The 21,811-nt window shown below is 51.2% G+C and overlaps 1 protein-coding gene across 2 annotated transcripts in view; it reads right to left on the reverse strand.

Annotated features, from left to right (window-relative positions):
* Window positions 1-2,146: 2,146 nt before the first annotated feature.
* CPT1A (carnitine palmitoyltransferase 1A) overlaps window positions 2,147-21,811 on the reverse strand; it is a 63,826-nt gene continuing 44,161 nt past the window's right edge. For both annotated transcript variants that reach the window (XM_084750781.1, XM_084750782.1), the window contains exons 11-19: window positions 20,544-20,732; window positions 19,747-19,852; window positions 15,351-15,467; window positions 13,647-13,811; window positions 11,648-11,782; window positions 8,906-9,058; window positions 5,875-5,988; window positions 5,572-5,664; window positions 2,147-4,183 (exon numbers count right to left, since the gene is read on the reverse strand). In XM_084750781.1, coding sequence (XP_084606907.1) covers window positions 4,097-4,183; window positions 5,572-5,664; window positions 5,875-5,988; window positions 8,906-9,058; window positions 11,648-11,782; window positions 13,647-13,811; window positions 15,351-15,467; window positions 19,747-19,852; window positions 20,544-20,732 — 1,159 coding nt within the window. In that variant the 3' untranslated portion in view covers window positions 2,147-4,096. The remainder of the gene's footprint in view (window positions 4,184-5,571; window positions 5,665-5,874; window positions 5,989-8,905; window positions 9,059-11,647; window positions 11,783-13,646; window positions 13,812-15,350; window positions 15,468-19,746; window positions 19,853-20,543; window positions 20,733-21,811) is intronic.

Below are 21,811 nucleotides of genomic sequence, written 5' to 3' on the forward strand. Positions count from 1 at the left end.
CTCCTCCTCCTCTTTCTTCTTTTCTCTCTCTCTCTCTCTCTCTCTCTCTCTCTCTCTCTCTCTCTCTCTCAGATGTATTATATATACAGGGTTCAGTAAGAGGGCAGCCACCATGTGGTTGCTGGGAATTGAATGCAGGACCTTTGGAAGAGCAGCCAGTGCTCTTAACTTCTGAACTATCTCTCCAGCCCCCTTTCTGCTGGCCTTGAACTTACTATGTAATCAAGGGTGATCTTGAACTCCCTCCACCCACTGAATGCTAGAATTATAGATGTGCACCACTCTAACCAGTTTATTTGGCATGGAAATTGAACCCAGGGTTTCTTGCGTGCCAGGCAAGCACTCTGTAGAGTGATCCGCATGCCCAGTTTGGCAGCAAGAATGTCTTTGCAGCATGCCATTCCCACACCCATGGGAGGGAGGCCACATAATGCCTGGAAATCCTAGCGCATCAACTCAGAGCCACTAGGAGAGCATGGCTAGGCATCAGACACCTACCCACCGGATACACAGACACTGGTGTGCCACCAAGCTGCTCAGAACGAAGCCTGGCAACTCTGCCTGCTGTTGTCTCTAGCGAGTTGGCCAAAGGTGGCTCTGTCTTGTTATTCTTGTTGGCCTCAGCTTCAATCCATTCCTAGTTGGGCACTTCCTTGTGCCAACTTCCACTTGCCTCTTGTGGCTCATTTTTACTTTTTAAAATAATTTATAAAGATTTATTTTAGGGGGCTGGAGAGATGGCTCAGTGGTTAAGAATACGCCTGCTCTCCCAAAGGACCTAGGTTCAATCCCCAGCACCCACATGGCAGCTCACAACGGTCTGTAACTCCAGCTCTGAGGGATCTGACACCTACATACCAATGCACATAAAATAAAACATTAAAAACAGATTTATTTTAATTTGTATGTGCATGTATGTGCACCATGTGCATGGTATTGGTGGAGGTAAAAAAAAAAAAAGGGGTATCAGATCCCCTGGAACTTAAGTTACAGGTGGTTATACGTTACCTCCTGACTGCTGGGTATTGATCCAGGTCCTATGTAAGAGCATCAAGTGTTCTTAATTGCTGATTAATGTCCAGTTCTGTGTTGTTTCGTTTTATAAGACAGGGTTTCAGTGGAGACCAGGCTAGTCCGGAACTCACCATGTAGCCTAGGTTGGCCTCATATCCATGTCTTCCTCCCTTCACCTCCCTTCAAGGTCCGTGCCATCATGTCTGGCCCTTACACAAGCTGCCACATGTAAGATCCTTCAGCTGGCTGTCCCAGAGCTGGACCAGAGTCAGAGGTGGGGCGTCAGGTCTGTACTCTCAGGGCCTCGAGCAGATGCTCAGGAAAGCTTGATCAAGAAACTCAGTGCTGGGCTGGAGAGATGGCTCAGCAGTTAAGACATGGCCAACACGAGGACCAAGAGTTCAGATGCCAGTGTCCCTGTAAATGCTGTGTGTGCTTGTATACATGCCTGTAAATGCTGTGTGTGCTTGTATACATGCCTGTAAATGCTGTGTGTGCTTGTATACATGCCTGTAAATGCTGTGTGTGCTTGTATACATGCCTGTAACCCATCACTGAAGTGGGCAGAGTCAGGACTGCTGGGGCTTGCTGGCTGCTGGTGTAGAAAAAAAAAAAAAAAGCAAGCTCCAGGTTCAGAAAGGAGGTGGATGACAGAGGGCTCCTCTGGCTTCTGCATGTACCCATGCATCGGTACATACATGTGCATATGCCACACAGGAACACACACTTCACATTCCAAAAAAAAAAAAGGAACCCGTATCACTTTTTTCTTGTTTTTCAAGACAGGGTTTCTCTGTGTTAGCCTTGGCTGTCCTGGACTCGCTTTGTAGACCAGGCTGGCCTCGAACTCACAGCGATCCTCCTGCCTCTGCCTCCCGAGTGCTGGGATTAAAGGCGTGCGCTACCACTACCCAACCTGTATCATTCATTTAACATGCATTTACTAAGTGCCTGTTATGGTGCCAGGCACTCAGAGGAATGGGTGACAATTGTGGCAGTGGGAAAGGTCCACTCCATGCTGCTCCTCGGTCAAGTAGATGAACAGTGCTGGCTCCACCCTGCGGGCTCAGAGGCCAGTACTTGTCATATAAGTCCCTGATTAGTAGGACAAAGGAGACAGGAACAAATGTAGTAGACGGTTTTAATGTTTTATTAGTGGTCAGCTACATCCGTTCACACATGCATTTCTAAGATTTATATCCAGACAGCATATGGTATTTACATGCAATGGACAGATTAGAATACCAAACTCAAATCTTGGCAGTGAGGTAAGACTGTTTTGTTCCACATTAAATTAAATACATAATAGTCTTACCTCCTCCTTTCAACACCTACAGGGAGAGCCCACCCTTCCGCCTTTTAAGGAATACAAAATTGCATTGGTAACTGCTCGGGAGCAGCAAGGGCACTGGAAAAAACCTGAGAGAGGAATGTAATGCTTGGGCACTAGCAGGGCATCTTGGGTAAAGGCTGGTCAATGCTCATCAACGCTGAGAGTTAGGTGGCTCTGACTTAGAGTTTGTTTCCGGTTTGTATTTATGTTGCTTTTTGTTTTCTTGTTTTTAATAGGAAAGAAAAAAACCTTTGGCCCTTATAGGCATGATTTTTTTTTTAAGATTAAAAAAAATTTAAACATGTACATATATCTGTAAGACTCGCAGGAGCTGTTCAGCCAGCACCTATGGGCACTTCTGGTCACCCCGCCCCTCACTGTTATGCTACTGCTGGCACAGGGGCAGGAATCAAGCAAAGCCAGAGGGGCACTGGAAGTGGTCAGGAAAAAAAAATAAATACATGATTTAAAAGATGAATAGCTAAGCTTGTCGGGACAGTATGGTGACATGTGGGGGAGGCCACTCCATTATGCTATATTTACATTAAATAGCAGACGGACTTGGTGCAGAGATGCCTTGCAGTCTGTCAGGAGCTTTTAAGAAAGGTTCTCCCACTGAGGGATGGCATTTGGGTACAAAGCACCCATCACTTGAGACCCCTGAGTCTGTCGCCAAAACGGCCTAGTCTTCTGTGGGATTTGAGAGCCGGTCTCCCTGACTGGGTGGGATGATAGGGTAAGCCCACTGGTGTCTAGGATGTGTGTCTCCTGCCTGAGGCTGCCTGTGTCTGTGTTCCTGACTCAGCGCCCAGGGTCCCACTCACCTTACCACCAGCTGCCAAACACAGCAAGTCACTCAGTCCCCCAGCTGGTCTCCAGCTCTGCAGCCTTGACCACCAAGCCCCTCGCTGCGTTCTGTGGACACATGCCTATTTTGTTGCTTACTGGACCTGGCAGGCAACTGAGACTCCAGCGTCACTGGCTTCACTAGGGACCTTGTCCTTTAGGGGTGGGGGAAGTGCTTACTTAGGGGCGTCCCTATGCAGAAAACGGGTGAGGGGGCGCAACATCCTCACATAACTACTCAAAGATTTCACAAGTGCTAAGTCTCTAGGGTCCCACTTCCCAAGGGGCTCCCATCATTAAGGCACTGGGTATTGAAGACAGTGAGGATGGTGACACTGAGGAGTTGGTATTCCGCTTCCTGGAGGATGACTGTCACCCAAGCAGAACCTTAATCCCCAGGTCTAAGCATTCCATTAGTGTGTTACATGTGTGTTAGCTACAGCTGGTAACTTCCACTGGCTCCGAAGACACTTTCTCTTTCCACAAGGAGGCGTTTGCATTCCCTGGGTAGAGCCAGGCACCTTCAAGTCCCAGGTATTCACAGGGTCACCACTGGGAATCTGCCAATTCCAACATGCATGAAGCTACAACCCCATTAATCCAGGAATTCACCAGCATCTTAATCCTTTTATCCAGTGGAGGGCCATTCAGAAGACTCAGAAGAAGATATCGGGAGCCTGTGCCCGATATCCCCGGAGCCAGGGCATCTGTGGGTGCAGTCGGGTCACGATTCACACGGTGGAGCCTACTCTTGTTCTAGGGAGACAGACGGGAAACCTTCTGGAAGGAGAACTGAGTTTTGTAAGAGCAATTTCCCACCTGTCCTGGGATCAGGAGCAACACCTGTTCTTCATTTGGTTTGTGTGACAAAAGTCTGGTTTCCTTCCATGTGGCTCTGGAGGGTTACTTTTTGGAATTGATGGTGAGGCCAAACAAGGCGATAATGTCAAGCATGGCTTGTTTCAGGTGCTTCCCGAAGCGGTGCGAGTCCTGAAGGAAACAGACAGAGCACCGCATCAGCAGCCAGACAAAGCCCGGCAACTGGGAGCTGAGGCAAAAGCATGGCTTTGAATCCCCAGCACTCACATGAAAGCTAAGCACGGCCTCACCACCTATAACCCAGTGCCGGGGATGGTGGGAGAGGCAGCAAGACTTCTGGGGACCTGGTCAAACAGCCTAGGCCCTAACAGTGAGCCCCAGGTTCAGGGAGGCCTTGTCTCCAGGGAGGAAAGAGACGGATGGAAAGGGATACTCAGTGCTCTCTGCAGCCATGCACGCACACCTGCACACACACCTGCATGTGCATACACACACACACACACACACACACCTGCATGTGCATACACACACACACACACACACACACACACCTGCATGTACATACACACACCTGCACATCTCACACACACACACACACACACACACACACACACACACACACACACACGGGGGTGGGGAGAATGAACTAGAAGGAAAAAAGGAAAAGGCACTGGCAGGCAGACAGCCTCACACTTGGAACCTGTCCGTCATCATGTGTCCCTGGGTTAGTGCAGCCTCCCGTCTTCCCACTCTCTAGACCCTGAGGGAATTATTGAAGGGGCAGTAAAAGCACCCTCAGCGTTCAGAGGGGACAATCTCAGGTGACGTGCTATGTGCGTGGATGGGCCAGAGCTGGGACTTCCCTGTCATTCTGTCTATATCCCAGGTTACCTTTGAACTGTCAATCCTCCTGCCTCAGCTTCCTAAGTAGTGCTGGGATTATAGGTGTGCACCTCACGCCTGGCTTCCTCGATCCCATTCGCAAGGGCTGTGGGGCCGTGGGCGGGGGCTCGCAGCCCGGAAGCTTTTGTAGTGTGGGCTGGGGAAGGGCTGATGCTGCAGAGGACAGCATCAAACAGGGGGCTCCCTCAGAGAGCTCCCTCCCAGGTGAGGCCAGAACTTGCTCACAGCGTTGCTTAGTATAGAGAAAATGTCAGAAACACACCCAGACATATATGCCAAGATTTAAGACCTCTGCTACCAGCAAAGGTAGGTAAGTGAAATAAGTATATACCTTTCAAATGAGTGAATTCATCTATGTGAAAATATCCAAGCTAAATAAATGTGGACACCTGAATTGAATGTTTCTGTTAAAGATGTGCTCCCTCCAAAAAACAAAACAAAACCCAGGCCGGGCCTGGTGGTACATGCCTTTAATCCCAGCACTCAAGAGGCAGAGGCAGGAGGATTTCCGTGGGTTTGAGGCCAGCCTGGTCTATAAAGAGAGTTCCAGGACAGCCAGGGCTACACAGAGAAACCCTGTCTCAAAAAACAAAACAAAACAAAACAAAACAAAACCTTACCCCATCTCTAGAAAAAGTATTTCCCAGGATACTCACTGTCTCAGGGCTAGAGAACTTGGAAGAAATATGGAAGTGGATGAAATTCTCTCCCACAATAATGTACGAAACACCGTAGCCATCATCAGCAACCTGCAGAGAGGAAGGCCAAGTTCATCACTAGGAAAACAGAAAAGGGCTTCCTGTTCTCAATCTAAGTCCTGGCAGGGGTGGGGCCTCGCCCTGGAAGCCCAGCCCTGGCGAGGTTGAGGCAGGACTGCAGTGAGCTCAAGGCCAGCCTGGACTACAGAATGAGTGGGCTGAGGCCAGCCCGAGGACGATGGATGGCCTGGCCGCACTTACCGGCCCAAAGCCGCCTCCACAGGACACATAGTCGGGGTATTTCTCGAAGTCGAATAGCTCCACCTGCTGCTGTGGAGTCTGGCTTGTGGATAACCTCCATGGCTCAGACAAGACCTGTGACAAAGCAAGAAATGTCCCAATGACACCTTCCCACTCCTAGTGAGCATTGACTGCCAACACAGCTGAGAATCACCTGGGGGTGGGGGGACCCACCAGACATTCTCAAATGAGTAACTGCATCATATTGGCCTGTGGCTATGTCTGTGGAAAACCATCCCAATTGGTTCAGGAAGGTCTAGCTCACTGCAGCTGGTTCCCTTCCCTGGACAGGGTGTCCATCTGGCAGGAGAGCGCTAGAGAGATGGGTCAGTGGTCAAAAAGCACTTGCTGCTCTTGCAGAGGACCCAGGTTTGATTGCCAGCACCCACATGGTGGCTCACAACCGTTTATAACTCCAGTTGCTGGGCACTGCACACATACATATACATGCAGGTAAAACATACATGTAAAAATACATTTTTTGGCTTTTAAAATATTTTATGTATATGAGTGCTCTGTTTTCATGCACACCTGAAGAGGGCATCAGATCTCATTATAGATGGTTGTAAGCCACCATGGGGTTGCTGGAAACTGAACTCAGGACCTCTGGAAGAGCAGACAGTGCTCTTAACTGCTGAGCCATCTCTCCAGCCCAGTAAAAATACATTCTTAAAGAAAGTTAACTAAATGGGATCTTGTGCACAAGTCATCAAGGAACGCTCCTCCATGGTGTCTGTTTTGAATTCCTGTTTAAATTTTTGCCCTGACTTCCCTCAGCGATGGACCATGTGACCTGGAAGTGTAAGTCAAACCCTTTTATCCTCAAATGGCAAGTGGTCCCAGAGTCTTAAGACCATTAGAAAGCCGGGCGTGGTGGTGCACGCCTTTAATCCCAGCACTTGGGAGGCAGAGGCAGGTGGATCGCTGCGAGTTTGAGGCCAGCCTGGTTTACAAAAGCGAGTCCAGGACAGTCAAGGCTACACAGAGAAACCCTGTCTCGAAAAACAAAAAACAAACAAACAAACAAAAAGACAGCATTAGAAAGCTGGGCGTGGTGGCGCACACCTTAATCCCAGCACTCAAAGAGGCAAAGGCAGATGGATCTCTGAGAGTTCGAGGCCAGCCTGGTCTACAAAATGAGTCCAGGACAGCCAAGGCTACATAGAGAAACACGGTCTTGGGGAAAAAAAAAGGTACACCACCTTTCTTCCTCTTTGCCTGAGATCTCTAACACTGAGGCAAGGAAAGACCTGCCTGGGTCAAAAGACTACTTCCCTAACACCCTGAGGGCTGCACAAAGGCTAAGTGTGTAAGCAGGCGGGCCCTCCCTTGACCAAACTACTGTTCACAGGGAAGGTGGATGAAAGTCAGTGGGGTCTGGGCCAGCCCCTATGATCCTCTCTCTAGATTTTCAAGCTGGTTATTATATGCAGCCATTGTTAAAAGCCAATATACTGACGCACACCTGTGATCCCAGCACTCAAGAGGCGGAAGCAGGGGGATTGCATTTAAGGATAGTCTAGACTACAAAGTGAAATCCTGTCTCAACACAACAGAAAAGCCAGGCTGAACACCAGTAATCCTAGCATGTGATGGTAGAAGTGAAAGGATCTGGAGTTCAAGGCTACCCTCGGCTACATCATGTGTTTGAGGCCACAGAGACCTAGTATTTAAAAACAACAACAATGGGCTGGAGAGATGGCTCAGTGGCAAAGAGCACTTTCTGCTCTTATAGAGGTCCTGAGTTCGATTCCCAGCAACCACATGGTGGCTCACAACCATCTATAATGTGATCTGATGCCCTCTTCTGGCCGGCAGGTGTACATGCAGATAGAGCACTGTATACATAATAAATAAATCTTAAAAAAAAAAAAGACCTCAACCCTAAACAACAACAAAAACCAACCCTAACAACAACAAATCTAAGTTTTAGGAAGTTGGGTGTAGTGGTGCATGGCTTTAGTCTTGACTACCTTAGGATGCTGAGGCAGGAGAATCATTTGAACACAGGAATTTGAGAACACCCTGACCAATATGGTAAACCTATCTCAAAAAATTAAAAAAAAAATTAAATATTAAGAACAAAGATGAAGCCAGGTGTAGAAGTGCATACCTTTTAATCCCAGCAGTTGGGAGGCAGAGCAGGCAGACCTCTGTGGGTTCGAGGGCAGACAGGGCTACATATACGAGACCTTGCCTCGACTCCCCCACCCCAAAGAAGATGGCTCAGAGGTTAAGGACACTGGCTGCTTTTCCAGAGGACCAGGGTTCTCAGCACCCACACAACCATCTCTAACTCCAGTTCCAGGGGATCTGATGCCCTCCACAAACACCAGGTGTGGTGCACAGTTAGATACACGTGCAGGCAGAAACAGTCACACACATGAAATAATACTATTTAAAAAAGCAAACAGAACAAAAAATGAGGGGAAGTGGCTCAGTGGGTAGGAATGTTCTCTGTGCAATCAAAAGACCTGAGTTTGGTTTTCCAGCATCCGTGGAAAACACGTGGAAGCAGCTCTGCACGTGCCAGCAACCCCAGTGCTGGATGTTAGTGGAAACTACTGCAGGGCACTGCTGGCTGCCGGTCTTGCAAAAAAAACAAAAAAATAAAAAACTACACACAAACACACACATATAATGGGTGAGCTGATCCCAGAGGTTCAGTTCTCAAGGGAATAAAGTGGAGGGTGATGATGGAAGGTATGTGTTGCCCTCTTCTGGCTTCCGCATGTGTGCACTTGCTCACACGGGTGCACATGGATTCACATACACAGCGAACCAAGTTGCCCAGAGCTCATCTCTTCCTAATTATGTCCCGTATTTTCCTAGCACCTGTTTCTGGTGTCAGGAGGGCCCACATCAGCCCTCCCAAGCTGCTGAGGAAACAGGGTAGCAAATCTGCAGCTGGGAACAGGCTTCTTGAAAGGCCCATTGCCCTTCCACGCCTGCAGCTGTGCGAGGTGTGTTCCCCAAAAGGCAGGCGGCTCACCTCCTTCAGGAAGGGCGAGTCCACTGCAAGATACTTGGACACCACATAGAGGCAGAAGAGGTGGCGGTCGATGCCGGAGCCAGTCATGGCGAGGCGGTACAAGTGCTGGTGCTTCTCGCAAGCCGTCTTGAAGAGCTTGAGCCTCTGCTCCGCCTAAGGGTCAACAGGAGAGGGACATGCTTTGCGCGGTTCTGGTTGTGCGCCGGGCCACTTTCTCTCCAGTGGTCTGCAAAAGGCTGCGGGACGCGCCAGGGAGCTGTGACCAGGATGTCTTGACAAAGCCCCACCAGCCCACTATCCCTTCCCAGAGTTTCACCTCAGAAGGGCTATTGGGGCTGGCAGGTTGATGGAGAGGCAAGCTGTGTGGGAGTGTCTGCTGCGTACAAGCTGGGAAAGCCTAACACGCACCCCTCAAGCTGCTGGAGTTCTTGTCAAACCTGAAGCCCTAGCCCAGTTCTGTCTCTCAGTCTATTTTGTCACAGGAGATGGATGACTACTAACCCTCCTTGACCATTCTGCTAATACGGTCCTGTCAGGGCTCCAATATGACCCAAATGGGATGCTTCAGGGGACTGGAGACGTGCTTGCTGCACAAAAGCACAAGAGTCCTCATGGCTTGCTGACCAGCCAGTCTAGCCAAAATATCAAGCTCCAGGTGTTTGATAAAAGGTGGAGGGTCATGGAGGAAGACACTAACATTTACTTCTGGCCTCTATTCACACTCACATATACACTGCGCACACGCGCACACACACACACACACCCATGCACACACAGTGACAATTCTGGAATTTTGGAGAGATGGCTCAGAGATTAAGAGCACCGCCTGCTCTTCCAAAGGTCCTGAGTTCAATTCCCAGCAACTACATGGTAGCTCACAGCCATCTATAATATCTGGTGCCCTCTTCTGGAGTGTAGGTGTACATGCAGGCAGAACATGTTGCATACAGACATAACACTGTATACATTAAACACACACAAGTTGAGAGAGGGGGTGGGTGGGCGGGGGAGGAGAGAGAGAGAGGAGAGGGAAGCTGGTGTGTTGGCGCACACCTTTAATCCCAGCAGAGGCAGGTGGACTGCTGAGAGTTTGAGGCCAGCCTGGTCTACAAAGTGAGTCCAGGACAGCCAAGGCTACACAGACACACAGACACACAGACAGACAGACAGACAGACAGACAGACAGACAGACAGACACACACACAGAAATTTCTAAAAATGTTCTGGTTTTGATCCCAGGTGTGGGATATGGGGCTGCTTTAGACTGTCCACAGCAGCTGACTATGATTTGCCTCGTGCTCTAGCAGAGGCGTGGTTTTACCAACTGCAGATAGTTTCTATGCTGTGTGACATTTGGAATTCTGGGAACTTTCCTGAAGGTATATAAATGCTAGGACCCCAAGAGGATGGTTGTTGGTTGTTGGTCATTGTGTGTGTGTGTGTGTGTGGTTTGTTAGTAGTTGTACTCAAAAAGAGAGAAATTAGTCTCACAGATCTCTCTCTTCCCTCTCTCCTTCTTTCTTTGCTATCTAGTGATACAGGATAAAATGGGGGGGGGTGAGAATAAAGGGCGGGAAAAAGAAGAACCCACAAAGTAGCAAAGACCAGCTACAAGCAAAGAAGTTAGATTCAGGGATGTCTGTATCTCTCTCCCCGCTCTGCCTTTCTTTCCTATCTAGTGATAGGGACAAGAGAAAGGGTGGATAAAGAACCCACAAAGAAGCAAGACCCAGCTGCTTACACATACACATATCACACACATGTACACACACCCACACACACTGCTTTGGATTCTTGTGAACATTGCATCACCTGAGTAACATGTGCCCTTAACATGGAGGTAAGTCAAGGCACTGACCTCCTATGCCAGACCTGGCCTCCCAGGAGCCCCGTGAAAGTTCTAGTGACAGATGGAGCCCTTGTCATCTTTTTCTAGAGGAAAACAATGCAGCCTGATGTCTGTTGGTGGTAAGCGCCCTCCAGGGATTGGGGAGCTGGGCACAGATCTGAATGTGGCCATGTGCTAGCTGGGACCAGCAATGGACTGGATTCATCTGAGTCCACTTAACTTTCACAAAGCCACTGCGGGGCTAAGACAGAGTATAGCAAGTCTCAGTAGAACAGAGCAACAGGCTCTCAAGGCCCCAGGGCCAAAGTCCTAGACACCCTCCAGTGATGGGTGTCCTCCTTCTTCCTGTCCCTGGGCTACGTCCATTCTCATGAGAAGATTCTCAACGCACGCAATCTCAATCCCAGAAGCTCAGCGGACAACAGTACTTTCTTTGTACGTGTCCCTGCCAAAGCTCTTAAATACTTTCTGTTCCTTTGCAAAGGGGAAGGGCATAAGAAGAACAGGGTGGGGGGGGGTGGAAGCAGGGTGGAGGTAGGGAGCATAGGGCGGTGGGTGTGAGCGGAGGGGTGGGGCTCAAGGGGCTAGAGAGCGTCCTCATCAGCTTCTAGGGCAGTGGTTCTCAACCGTTCTAATGCTGTGACCCTTTAATACAGCTCCTCATGTTGTGGTGACCCCCCCGACCCCAAACCAGAAAATGATTTCACTGTTACTTTGTAACTATAATTTCACTACTGTTAAATGAGTCGTAAATATCTGATATGCAGGATGTGTGATATCATAAATATCTGGGCTGTGACTCCCAATGGGTCTGGACCCACAGGTGGAGAACCCACTGTTCTAGGGTCTTCCTAGAAAGCATGCACCACGCCTGTGGGTGACCAGGGCCTTACCGTTTTCATGGGGTCCATCATGGCCAGCACGAAGTTGCAGGACTCTGTAGTGCAGGAGCGTACGGTCTCTGTCCTCCCCTCTCGGAAGAGCCTCGTCATGGAGGCCTCATATGTGAGGCAGAACTTGCCCATGTCCTAGGAAGGAAGGAAAGCTAGCTTAGGGCTGACAGGCCTGAGTGGCCATCTAAGGCTATAGGGATCTGGAATGTGCTGGGAGGCGGTGTGAGTCTACCCCCTGACTTTTTACTTAATTGTATGGTGTGTGGGTGTTCTGCCTGCACAGAACATCTGAGTGACAGACAGGTACATGCCCGGTGTCCAGAGGCCACAAGGGGGCACTGTATCCCTGAGGCCTGGAGTTACAGATGCCTGTGAGCTGCCCTGTGAATTCAACTAGAAAATGAGTCCTCTGGAAATGCAGATAGGGCTCTAAGTGCTGAGCCGTTTCTCCAGGGCCCTGGAGTGTGTCTCTGCACAGCCCTGGTTTCCTCTCTAAAACACAAGTAAGGCCACAATGTCCTCAGCAATATCCCCACACCCTGACAGAAAGCCCTCCAAGCTGATGAGAATGCTTGTGGGCATGCTTAAGAAAGAGGACAAGGCACACAGCAAGGTCCCAGCCCTGAGGAGGTCTGAGAGACACACAGGAGGGATAGAAAGGAGGGCAGGACCAGGGGCAGGACGAGGCCAGCCATGTTGGCCGCGAACAAGACAGTAGCCCTGGGAGCTGGCAGATGCAGACAGAAGTCCCCGAGGGAAACGCCTATTCTCTGGACAGAAGGGCCACCTGTGGAAGGCGGGATGGGAGGTGCCAACAGGTGGCGGGCTACTGCAGCCAGCACTCCTCAGCTTGAGGCAACAGTGGCTGCAGGTGCAGAGTGAAAGCGGGTGACTGGGTGACGGGTTCAGGCTGAGGTAAGGGGCTCAGGGCGGGAGGGGGCGTGGCTAGGGAGGGAGGAGCGGAAGCTGAGGTTAGGGGTGATCACAGAGGCCTTGGCAGCTGTGCCCTGAGAGGAAAAGAAAGAGGGTAGTGGGCGGGGAGAGCTAACTGGGGAGGCAAGGGCGGTGCCCCCAGAAGGAAAGACAATGACACAGCTGGTGGCATGGATGCACCTGAGCACCTGGGGATGTCACAACAGGACAGTGGGAGGGCACTAACAGCCCAGGGAAGCAGGTGTCCACCCTCCCACTGTGCAGTACATCTAGACTTGGTGCCACAAGGACTTCTGCATTGCCAGCAACCGAGGGCCTCTGTCTGGGGTAGGCTGTCCCCCTCTCAGGCGCCAAAGTCCCTTCTCCATCCTCTCACAGGCACAGACTGCTTCTGCCAGCCTTTAGCAGCACGCAGAGAATGGACATTGAAATGCCATAGGGTCCTGACTCAGCCTAGAGCAAGGAGGAGCTGCCAGCTTCTGCTTCTATGGAAAGGGGTGTCACAGGTCAGACCCAGGTAAGTCATCTGTCCTAAGTGCTTCCTCTGACCACATTATTGGAGAGGCGGTTTGTAAGATTTGTATTTTTTAAATTTTATGTGTATGTTTGTCCCCATGCGTACATGTGACTATGTGAATGCAGGCGCTCACAGAAGCCAGAAGCGTGGCATGAGAGGCCCTGGAACTGGAGTCACAGGTGGCTGTGAGCCACCATGTTGGGGCTCTGAGAACTGAGCGGGGTCTTTAACCCTGCAGGTGCTCTTTAACTGCCCTGCCGTCTCCCCAGCCCCTATCACAAGCTTTAACTGTTCACTTGCGTATGCCTCAAGCTCTCTCTTATCTGTGATATGACTGCCTGAGAGGGATTATCAACTAAACCAAGGGTGATCCTTCAGGGTGACACTCCACGCCTTGATACCTCAGAGACCTGCAGGACTGGTGCTTGGTGTCAGCTGCCCCCCAGCTCCCATGCTAGGCTTTAGACCTCCTCTGCCCACTAGGGGCAACAGGCCAGATGTGTGTTGGGGACCCCAAAGTGCCCACGATGAGCCCAGGCCCCCTCTGACCTTGTAATGTGCCAACTGCAGGGCCAGCTGGATGAAGGCGTCAGGGCTCGTCCGGCACTTCTTGATCAGTCCTTTGCCAAAGGTGTCGAATGGGAAGGAATGCAGGTCCACGTCGTTTGCCAGAAGACTGGCGCTGCTCAGGGACGTCTCGATGACCTCCTGACACTGCGGAGGAAGAAGGCGGCTCTGCTTAGTGGGGAAGGACAACAGGCCATGTCTGGAAATGTGCACTTGACATTCTCTGGGATTCTTCCTGAAAAGCTGCCTGGAAGTCGCAGCGAGGCAGAAGCGAGGCACCCCAAGAGCAGTGGGGACCCCCCCTCCCCCGGGAGCCACAGGTCCTGCTGCAGCCCATGCAGACTGCAGCAGAGCAGTCCTTCAGTGGCAGGCGACATCATCCAAAAAGCTAGGGCCCCTCCCCATCTGCTCCAGGTCCCTTGTTTTGCAGGGTCTGGCAGGCAAGGGCGGCTGCTCTCTGGCCTTGCCTGAAGGATGGCCCTGCTCTGTAAGGGGAAAGCTTCAGGAGGCACGAACAAGGAGTAGTAACGAAGCAATCGGACACCTGCCTAGCCAGATCAGCTGAACTAAGTAACCCTGGAGAGCACTTAGGTGACAAATGTCATAACCAGATCGCCACCTAGCCATATGTATGTGATTCTGCCCCAATCACAAGTGTGGCCTTGACATCTTGGAAGATGCCAGACTATGTGGGTGGAGGGAAGGTACCAGAAAGTAGAACCCCATCTGTGGGGCTATGGGGAAGTCATCATTCACGCTGGGTGGAACCTTCTTCTGGTAAAGATGCTCTTGGCGTCACCCACGCTCGCCCAGGCTGGCTCAAGCTTTGGTGGGATCATACTCTGTTTGCCATTGGGGTCTGAGAGGGGCAGACTGTTTCCCCAGGGAAAGACTTCCCACAACAGAGACTCAAAGGACTCAAAGCAACTGTGGCTTTGTTGTACAAAGCACGCCCACTGTGAGGAAACATGTCTTCTGGACATGGCAGGACTGCTCTACTCATGAACTTGCAACGACTGTGGCTGCCTACACAAGATCAGGCAAGCTAACATTCCTGCATGCGATCGGGCATGGCGTAGGGACGGGCTCAAGAGGCCCAACTGGGTGATGGTGTCATTTTCCTCCAAGGGTGTGGTGAGTGGGAGGTTGCCTATGCTCTGGTTGGTACTCTACACCCATGGGCATACTGCGAGTGCTACTGGACTCAGTGGACTCTTGTTGATATTATTTTTAATCATCATCATCATCATCATCATCATCAAAGAAGCTGGAGAGTGCTTATTGCTTTGGTAGAGGACCTGAGTCCAGTTCCCAGCATTGGTATCAGGTGCCTCACAACTACTGTCTCCAGTTCCAGGACTGGAGAGATGGCTCAGAGGTTAAGAGCACTGGCTGCTCTTCTAGAGGTCCTGAGTTCAATTCCCAGCAACCACATGGTGGCTCATAACTATCTATAATGAGATCTGGTGCTTTCTTCTGGCTGGCAAGCACACAAGCAGGCAGAATATTATACACACAATAAATAAATCTTAAAAAAAAAAAAACTCCAATTCTCAATGGCCTAGGCCCCTTCCTTAACTCTGGGAAAATAGCTTTCTGTCTATTTGGTAGAGAGCTTGCTTATCAACAGCGCTCAGGATCGAGCTTGCCACCCAGATGAGTGACAGCCTCTAGGTCACCACTCACCTCTCCTGGGATGTCCCACTGTAGCCTGGTGGGTTTGGGGATGCTGGGGTTGGGGTGTCCTTTACAATGTCCATCCTCCGAGTAGCCCAGCTGGAAGACGTCAGTGGCCATGACATACTAAGGATAAAGAAGCAGAGACTGAAGAGAAAGGCTGGTTGAGCAGTGTCTCCTACCACCCTGAGGACAGAACACACACACCTGGGACCAATCCTGGGCGTGACAGCAGGGTCTCCACACACTGAGCTGGCAGCACCTTTCCCAGCACCCACCAACTGGGTGGTGGGTGCGCAATTCAGTTCAACACACACAAAATAAAATTTTTTTAAATCTTAGAGGAAGCTGGGTGGCGCATGCCTTTAATCCCAGCACTCTGGAGGCTGAGGCAGGCGATCTCTGTGAGTTTGAGGCCAGCCTGGTCTACAAAGTGAGTCTAGGACAGCCAAGGCTACACAGAGAAACCCTGTCTTGAAAAATCAAAAACAAAAACAAAAACTCCCAGAGGGCAAAGAGTAGGAAGCTTCCACACAGCTAGCTGAAGGGTGCTTTCTAGAGACCAGGCCCTGGGAGGGTAAAACTGCAGCTCCGAACCTCTGCATCTCTGGTGTCCACAGCCTTTTCTGTATCCTCTGAAATAAGGGAGAAGCACAGGCTTTTCCCTGAATCAGTGAGCTGCTCTAGCAGACGAACCTATCTAGAGGAGGAGATGAAGGGAACCTTGACTTAGGGCTGATGCATGCATCCACAGTGCCTAGGATGCTGCATCCACAGAACACAGGACACTGCATCCACAGCATGCAGGACACTGCATCCACGGAAGACAGGGTGTTGCATCCATAGCACACATGATACTGCATCCACAGCATGCAGGACACTGCAGCCACGGCACACAGGACACTACATCCATGGCTCACAGGACATTGCATCCATAGCATGCAGGATGTTGCACGCACAGCATGCAGGACACTGCATCCACGGCACACAAGACACTGCATCCACAGCATGCAGGATGTTGCATCCACAGCATGTAGGACACTGCATCCATGGCACACAAGACACTGTATCCATAGCATGCAGGACACTGCATCCACAGCATGCAGGATGTTGCATCCACAGCATGAAGGACACTGCATCCATGGCACACAGGACACTGCATCCACAGCATGCAGGATGTTGCATCCACAGCATGCAGGACACTGCATCCATGGCACACAAGACACTGCATCCACAGCATGCAGGATGCTGTAATCACAGTTCTCAGGATGCTGCCTCAGCTGTGTCTGCCTCCAACAGGCTCCACATCTCAGAATCAGCCCAGAGGCAATGGAGCACTGGGACTCCAGGATGAAAGGCAGGCTTCAGCGCTCTCCCAGGCACCCGGGCTCCATTCAAGCGCCCTCACCACTCTATCAGGTGGACAGGAAACTAAATACTGATTCTACTTGTGGCCTTGGCCTACGGCTATTTCTCTCTATCTTGATCAGAGTTACTTTAAAATATCAGCCTGAGGGCTGGGGAGCTAACAGCTGTTAAAAGTGCCGGCTACTCTAGCAGAAGGTTGGGGTTTGGGTTGCAGCTCACAGCCGCGTGTAACTCCAGCTCCAGGGGATCTGCCACCCTTTGGTTGCTGCATGTGCTGCACATACATACACGCGATGAACCTTAAACTCAGCCAGATCCTGAGGAGATTTCTCTTTCTGCTTTATCTCTCTTTGCACGTTTTTGCGTTTTGTCTGTTTTTTATTTGCTATGTGGCCTGGACTGTCCTCAAACTTTCTTTTAGTAATCCTCCTGCCTCAGCCTCTCAAGTCAACTGCTGGGATTACAGCCACGTGCCACCATGCCTCCTCTTCTGTCTGCCCGCCCTGATAACTGTGCTCTGTGCGCCACAAGCTGCCCGGGCCCAGAAACCCTGGCTACCCAACAGCAACTGAGCACGTGTTATCTGAAATGTCCCTGGGCCCTTCTGATGGGCCTATACTGCTGGGCTGCGCAGAGCTTCCCAGAGAGCTGTATGTGAGAGGCAGGGTCTGGGGGCTAAGAGAGGTCTCTGTACTTCTGGTCTGCCACTTCTGCTGGCACCAGCTCAGGAACTGGCGGGGACATAAGCCTTTGCTCTTTGCCACTTGGAATCCGTGTCTCAGGAACACACTAGTGTCTTGTTGGCCCAGAGAGCCCGGCTCTTCTGCTCCAGGCATTTCCTTGGCTGAAGCAACAGCAACTGGGACTTAGCTAAGACCTCAAGTAGAGGTCAAAGCACCCAAGGGAGGAGCGGGCATGAGGGTGTGACAGATGCTGCTAACCTTGGGGTGTGCTGGGGGAACTGGAAGAGGGTTGAGGGGTCAGCTGAGACTCTCCCTTCCAGAAAGAGGGCAGAGCTCGAGCTCACGCAAGAAGACACAGCCTGCACTCTGCACCATGGGAAAAGAAACCACTGGTACAGCACTGCAAGGAGACACCAAGGGTGTGGCGGTGCATTGCCTAACCCAGCAGCCCACCAGAGACTGAGGCAGGAGCACTGCCAGGAATGGAGTTTGTCTTGGCCTAAATGGTGAGACCCTAGAGAAAGGAAGGAGGGGAGGGAGAAAACACCCCTAGTGTGAAGTTCAAAATCTTCTAAAAATCTAAGCTTTGCTGAGCCACGACAACATTTAAAAAGTTTCAGATTTCTTGAAATACAGATGTGTGGCCCCAGATCTGCAGTCTGCTCCCGAGGACGCTCTCCTTTTCTTTGTCCTTGCCTCTCTGTTTTGAAAAGGGTTTTATTGTGTACACTGCCATTTTATTGTGTAGTCCAAGCTGGCCTCAAGATCCTGATCCCCCTGCCTCAACCTCCTGGGTACTAGGGTGACAATCATGTGTCACCACCCCCAACTCCATGTTTTGGAAAGCAGGGTTGGGAGAAAGGGGAAGAGAGATTTGGTGGTCTTAGTAACCTGCTCATTTTAGTAATTAAAATGTTTTCATTAAGATACTTCACCTTGCTGGGCGGTGGCAGTGCACGCCTTTAATCCCAACACTTGGGAGGCAGAGACAGTGGATCTCCGTGAGTTCGAGGCCAGCCTGGACTACAGAGTTGAATTCCAGGCCAGTCAGAGCTGTTATACAGAGAAACCCTGTCTCGAAAAACAAAACAAAACAAAAAAAGATGCCTCACCTACATTTTTCAAAATTTAACTACTACAATGTGGTGTGTGTGTGTGTGTGTGTGTGTGCGCGCGCGTGCGCGCGTGAGTGAGGTGTTCCCCTTCCACCTTCCTGTGTGTCTCAGGGGCTAAGTTCAGATCACCCAGCTTTCAAGGCAAGTGCTTTACTGTAGTAGCATGTCTCTGGCCCCGGGACACTGCCATTTTATAAACCTAGATCTTAAGCCAGGCCTGGTGGTCCATGCCTGTAATCTCTGAGACTCAACAGGTTTCAGGCAGGAGGATTCCAGGTCTGAGGCCAGTCTGGGCAACAGAGGGAGCTGAAGTCTGGCATGTTGACTTTAGTAAGGCCTTGTTTCCACATGGCTGGGGTTATGGCCTTGGTGTGCAGCACCTGCCTGGCATGTGTGAGGCTCTGGCTGTGAGCCCTGGCACCTCACACTCACTTACATTTCAGATTTTAATACGCTTCTTTCTGTGCCCCCCTCAAATCAGGGTAAGTGGGAACTCCAGGAAGTCTGGCAGTAAGCTTATCATTTCAGAACAAACCAAGCTGTGTGGGCCAAGAGCCACTGTGTGACTTTAGGTGCATGAAGAGACCTGCATGTGTCAGTACTCAAAAAGTTACAGGAAACCAAGACTCCAATGCCTTTAGCTTCCTGTGGGGTACAACACCACCAGGGAAGAACTCAGTGCTGTGGTCTGAATGTACGCAGTCCCCCACAGGCTAATGGTTTTGTTTTTGTTATTTGTAGTTTGAGACGGGGTTTCTCCCTGTAGCCCTGGCTAGCCCAGAACTTGCTCTGAAAACCAGACTGGCCTTGAACTCATAGAGCGCTGTCTGCCTCTGCCATCCAGTCTTCAGGTGTGTGTGTGTGTGTGTGTGTTTTAACACTTGGTCCCCAGCTGGTGGCGCTGTCCTGGATGTTATGGTATCTAAGAGGGGCGAGTTACTGAGAACAGGCTTTGAGGTTTACAAAGCCGGGGGCCAGGCTTCCTGTCTGGTCAGTGCTCCTTGGTGCACTGAAAAGCGATCAAGAAGCCACCACACTCTACTGCCACCCTGAGCTGTGCCCTCTCGAAGCCTAAGCTGAAAGAAATCTCGCCTCCCTTCTTATCAGGTATTTGGTCACAGAGACGTAAAAGGTAACTGATACAGAGGATTAGACAAACGCTGCCAGGTTCAAGCGGGCCTGGGTTAGGTTTCCCACGCTCCCTCCGCACTCAGGCCCAGGTAACAACGTGTGGCTCACCTCCCACAGATGGCCCACGATGGGCGCGTCCGCCCAGGAGTGCTCTGCGTTTATGCCTATCTTGCTGTTCTTGAAGACAACAAATGTGATGGACTTGTCAAACCACCTGCGGGAGAGAAACGTAATAACCATGGGCTCCCACGGTTTACGTTTGCACGGAAACCCAAAAGCTACGTGTGAGCTTCTTTCTGCATGGAGTGAAGGTTCCTCCTCCCGGCCTCCCCCCCCCCCCCCCCGTGACAGTTCTCCAGATTTCTACACCCCAGGAAGGTGACTGTAAAGGGACACACAGGACATGTGGTCATTCGTATCTTCATGTGCCACAGATAAAATACTGCACGTGTGCCCTAGGACCAGAGGGGTGCAGACCATTGTAAAACGGAGACTAGGCCTGTGCCCTCCCCAGCCAGGCCTGGGAGGCGCCTCCTCACTTTACAGAAAGGGGATCCAGGAGGGCGGGGCCCACAGCAGCCGCACAACCACAACCAAGGCCAACACTGGCTCTCGGGACTGACCCCACTCTGCCCTGTGCACCACCTTCTGCTGGGAGCCAGGTAACCCATAGATGAAAGGTGATGCGGTGAGCAGAGGGGTCTCCATCCACCTGACCTGCGCCGTGCCCGTGAGTTTGAGTGGCGGGAAGAAGCAGAGCGCTGCATTTTTGATGCTCATTCCTTCAGAGCACAACCCCCCCAGGGTGGGGTCAGGTTTGGGGAGGCTGCACCCAAGCACACCCAGAAACATCTCCCACAACTCGTCCCCACCATTCAACCCTGGAGATTAAAAAAGGGAGTTACCTGTCAAAACATCTACCATGCAGCAGCGATTTGGCGTAGCTGTCAACAGATCCCTCAGGGTCCTCCTTCCTGTAGCCCTGTTCCGATTGGTCCAGCGTCACGAAGAACGCTGCCTTTTCCACCGCATCCAGGGACTGCTTGTTTTTCCCACGTGCAAAATAGGTCTGCCGACACTTTGCCCAGGGCACTCTGTGGCAAGGAGGAAATGCATCTAAAGACAGCCGCCCTGGGTGGGCACATGGCCCAGTGGACTATCATGCCCCGTGGCCCACGTGAAAGGCCGGGTGTGGTGGTGCATGCTCACAGTCCAAGGGCTTGGGAGACGAAGTCAGGATTCTCAGGGCTCATTAGCTAGCCCGAGCACCTGAACTGGTATGGCCAGGCTGGTGAGAGACCCTGTCTGCAAAACCAATGTGGATGGCTAGTGCCTGAGGAACACCAACACACACACACACACACACATGGGGGGGGGCAGACCCTGTTACCAATGTGGATAAATAGTGCCTGAGGAATAACACCACACACACACACACACACACACACACACACACACACACACACACACACACACACACGGGGGGGGGGGGGGGCAGACCCTGTTACCAATGTGGATAAATAGTGCCTGAGGAATAACAACACACACACACACACACACACACACACACACACACACACACACAGAGTCTAAATGCTCAGAATGAAATCCAGCTTGTAGCAAGTCCAGGACAGTCAAGGCTACACAGAGAAACCCTGTCTCGAAAAACGAAAGAAAAAGAAAGAAAGAAAGAGAGAGAGAGAGAGAGAGAGAGAAAGAAAGAAAGAAAGAAAGAAAGAAAGAAAGAAAGAAATCCAGCTGGTGTCTACAGCAGCTAGGGAGGAGCACCCTTCCCTGGCCCAGACATCCCCCAGAAGCAGCCACAACAAATGCTGAAGGCCCTGCCCTGAGACTCTGTCAGGCATCAGTCCACTGACGTCTTCAGCACCATAGACCCATCTTTCAGATGAGGAAACCCGAGGCTCAGAGATCAGGCCCCAACAACTCTGGAGCAGGGAAGGAGTGACACCATCTGGCCCCTGATCCCAGACCAGGCATGGTGGATCACATGATACTCCTACGATGACCACGCTGTGCCACCACACCGTCTACACTGAGGAGGCCCACTTCCCTTCAAAACTGTCTCCAGGAGCTTCCTCCTACTGCTGACTCTGTCCTCAGCCTCCAGGCTTTCTGTGCTGTCTACCCTCCATTGCCCACCGCCACCCCACAA

The sequence above is a fragment of the Acomys minous genome, assembly GCF_964271855.1.
Source record: "Acomys minous genome assembly, chromosome: 2".
Lineage (NCBI taxonomy): Eukaryota > Metazoa > Chordata > Mammalia > Rodentia > Muridae > Acomys > Acomys minous.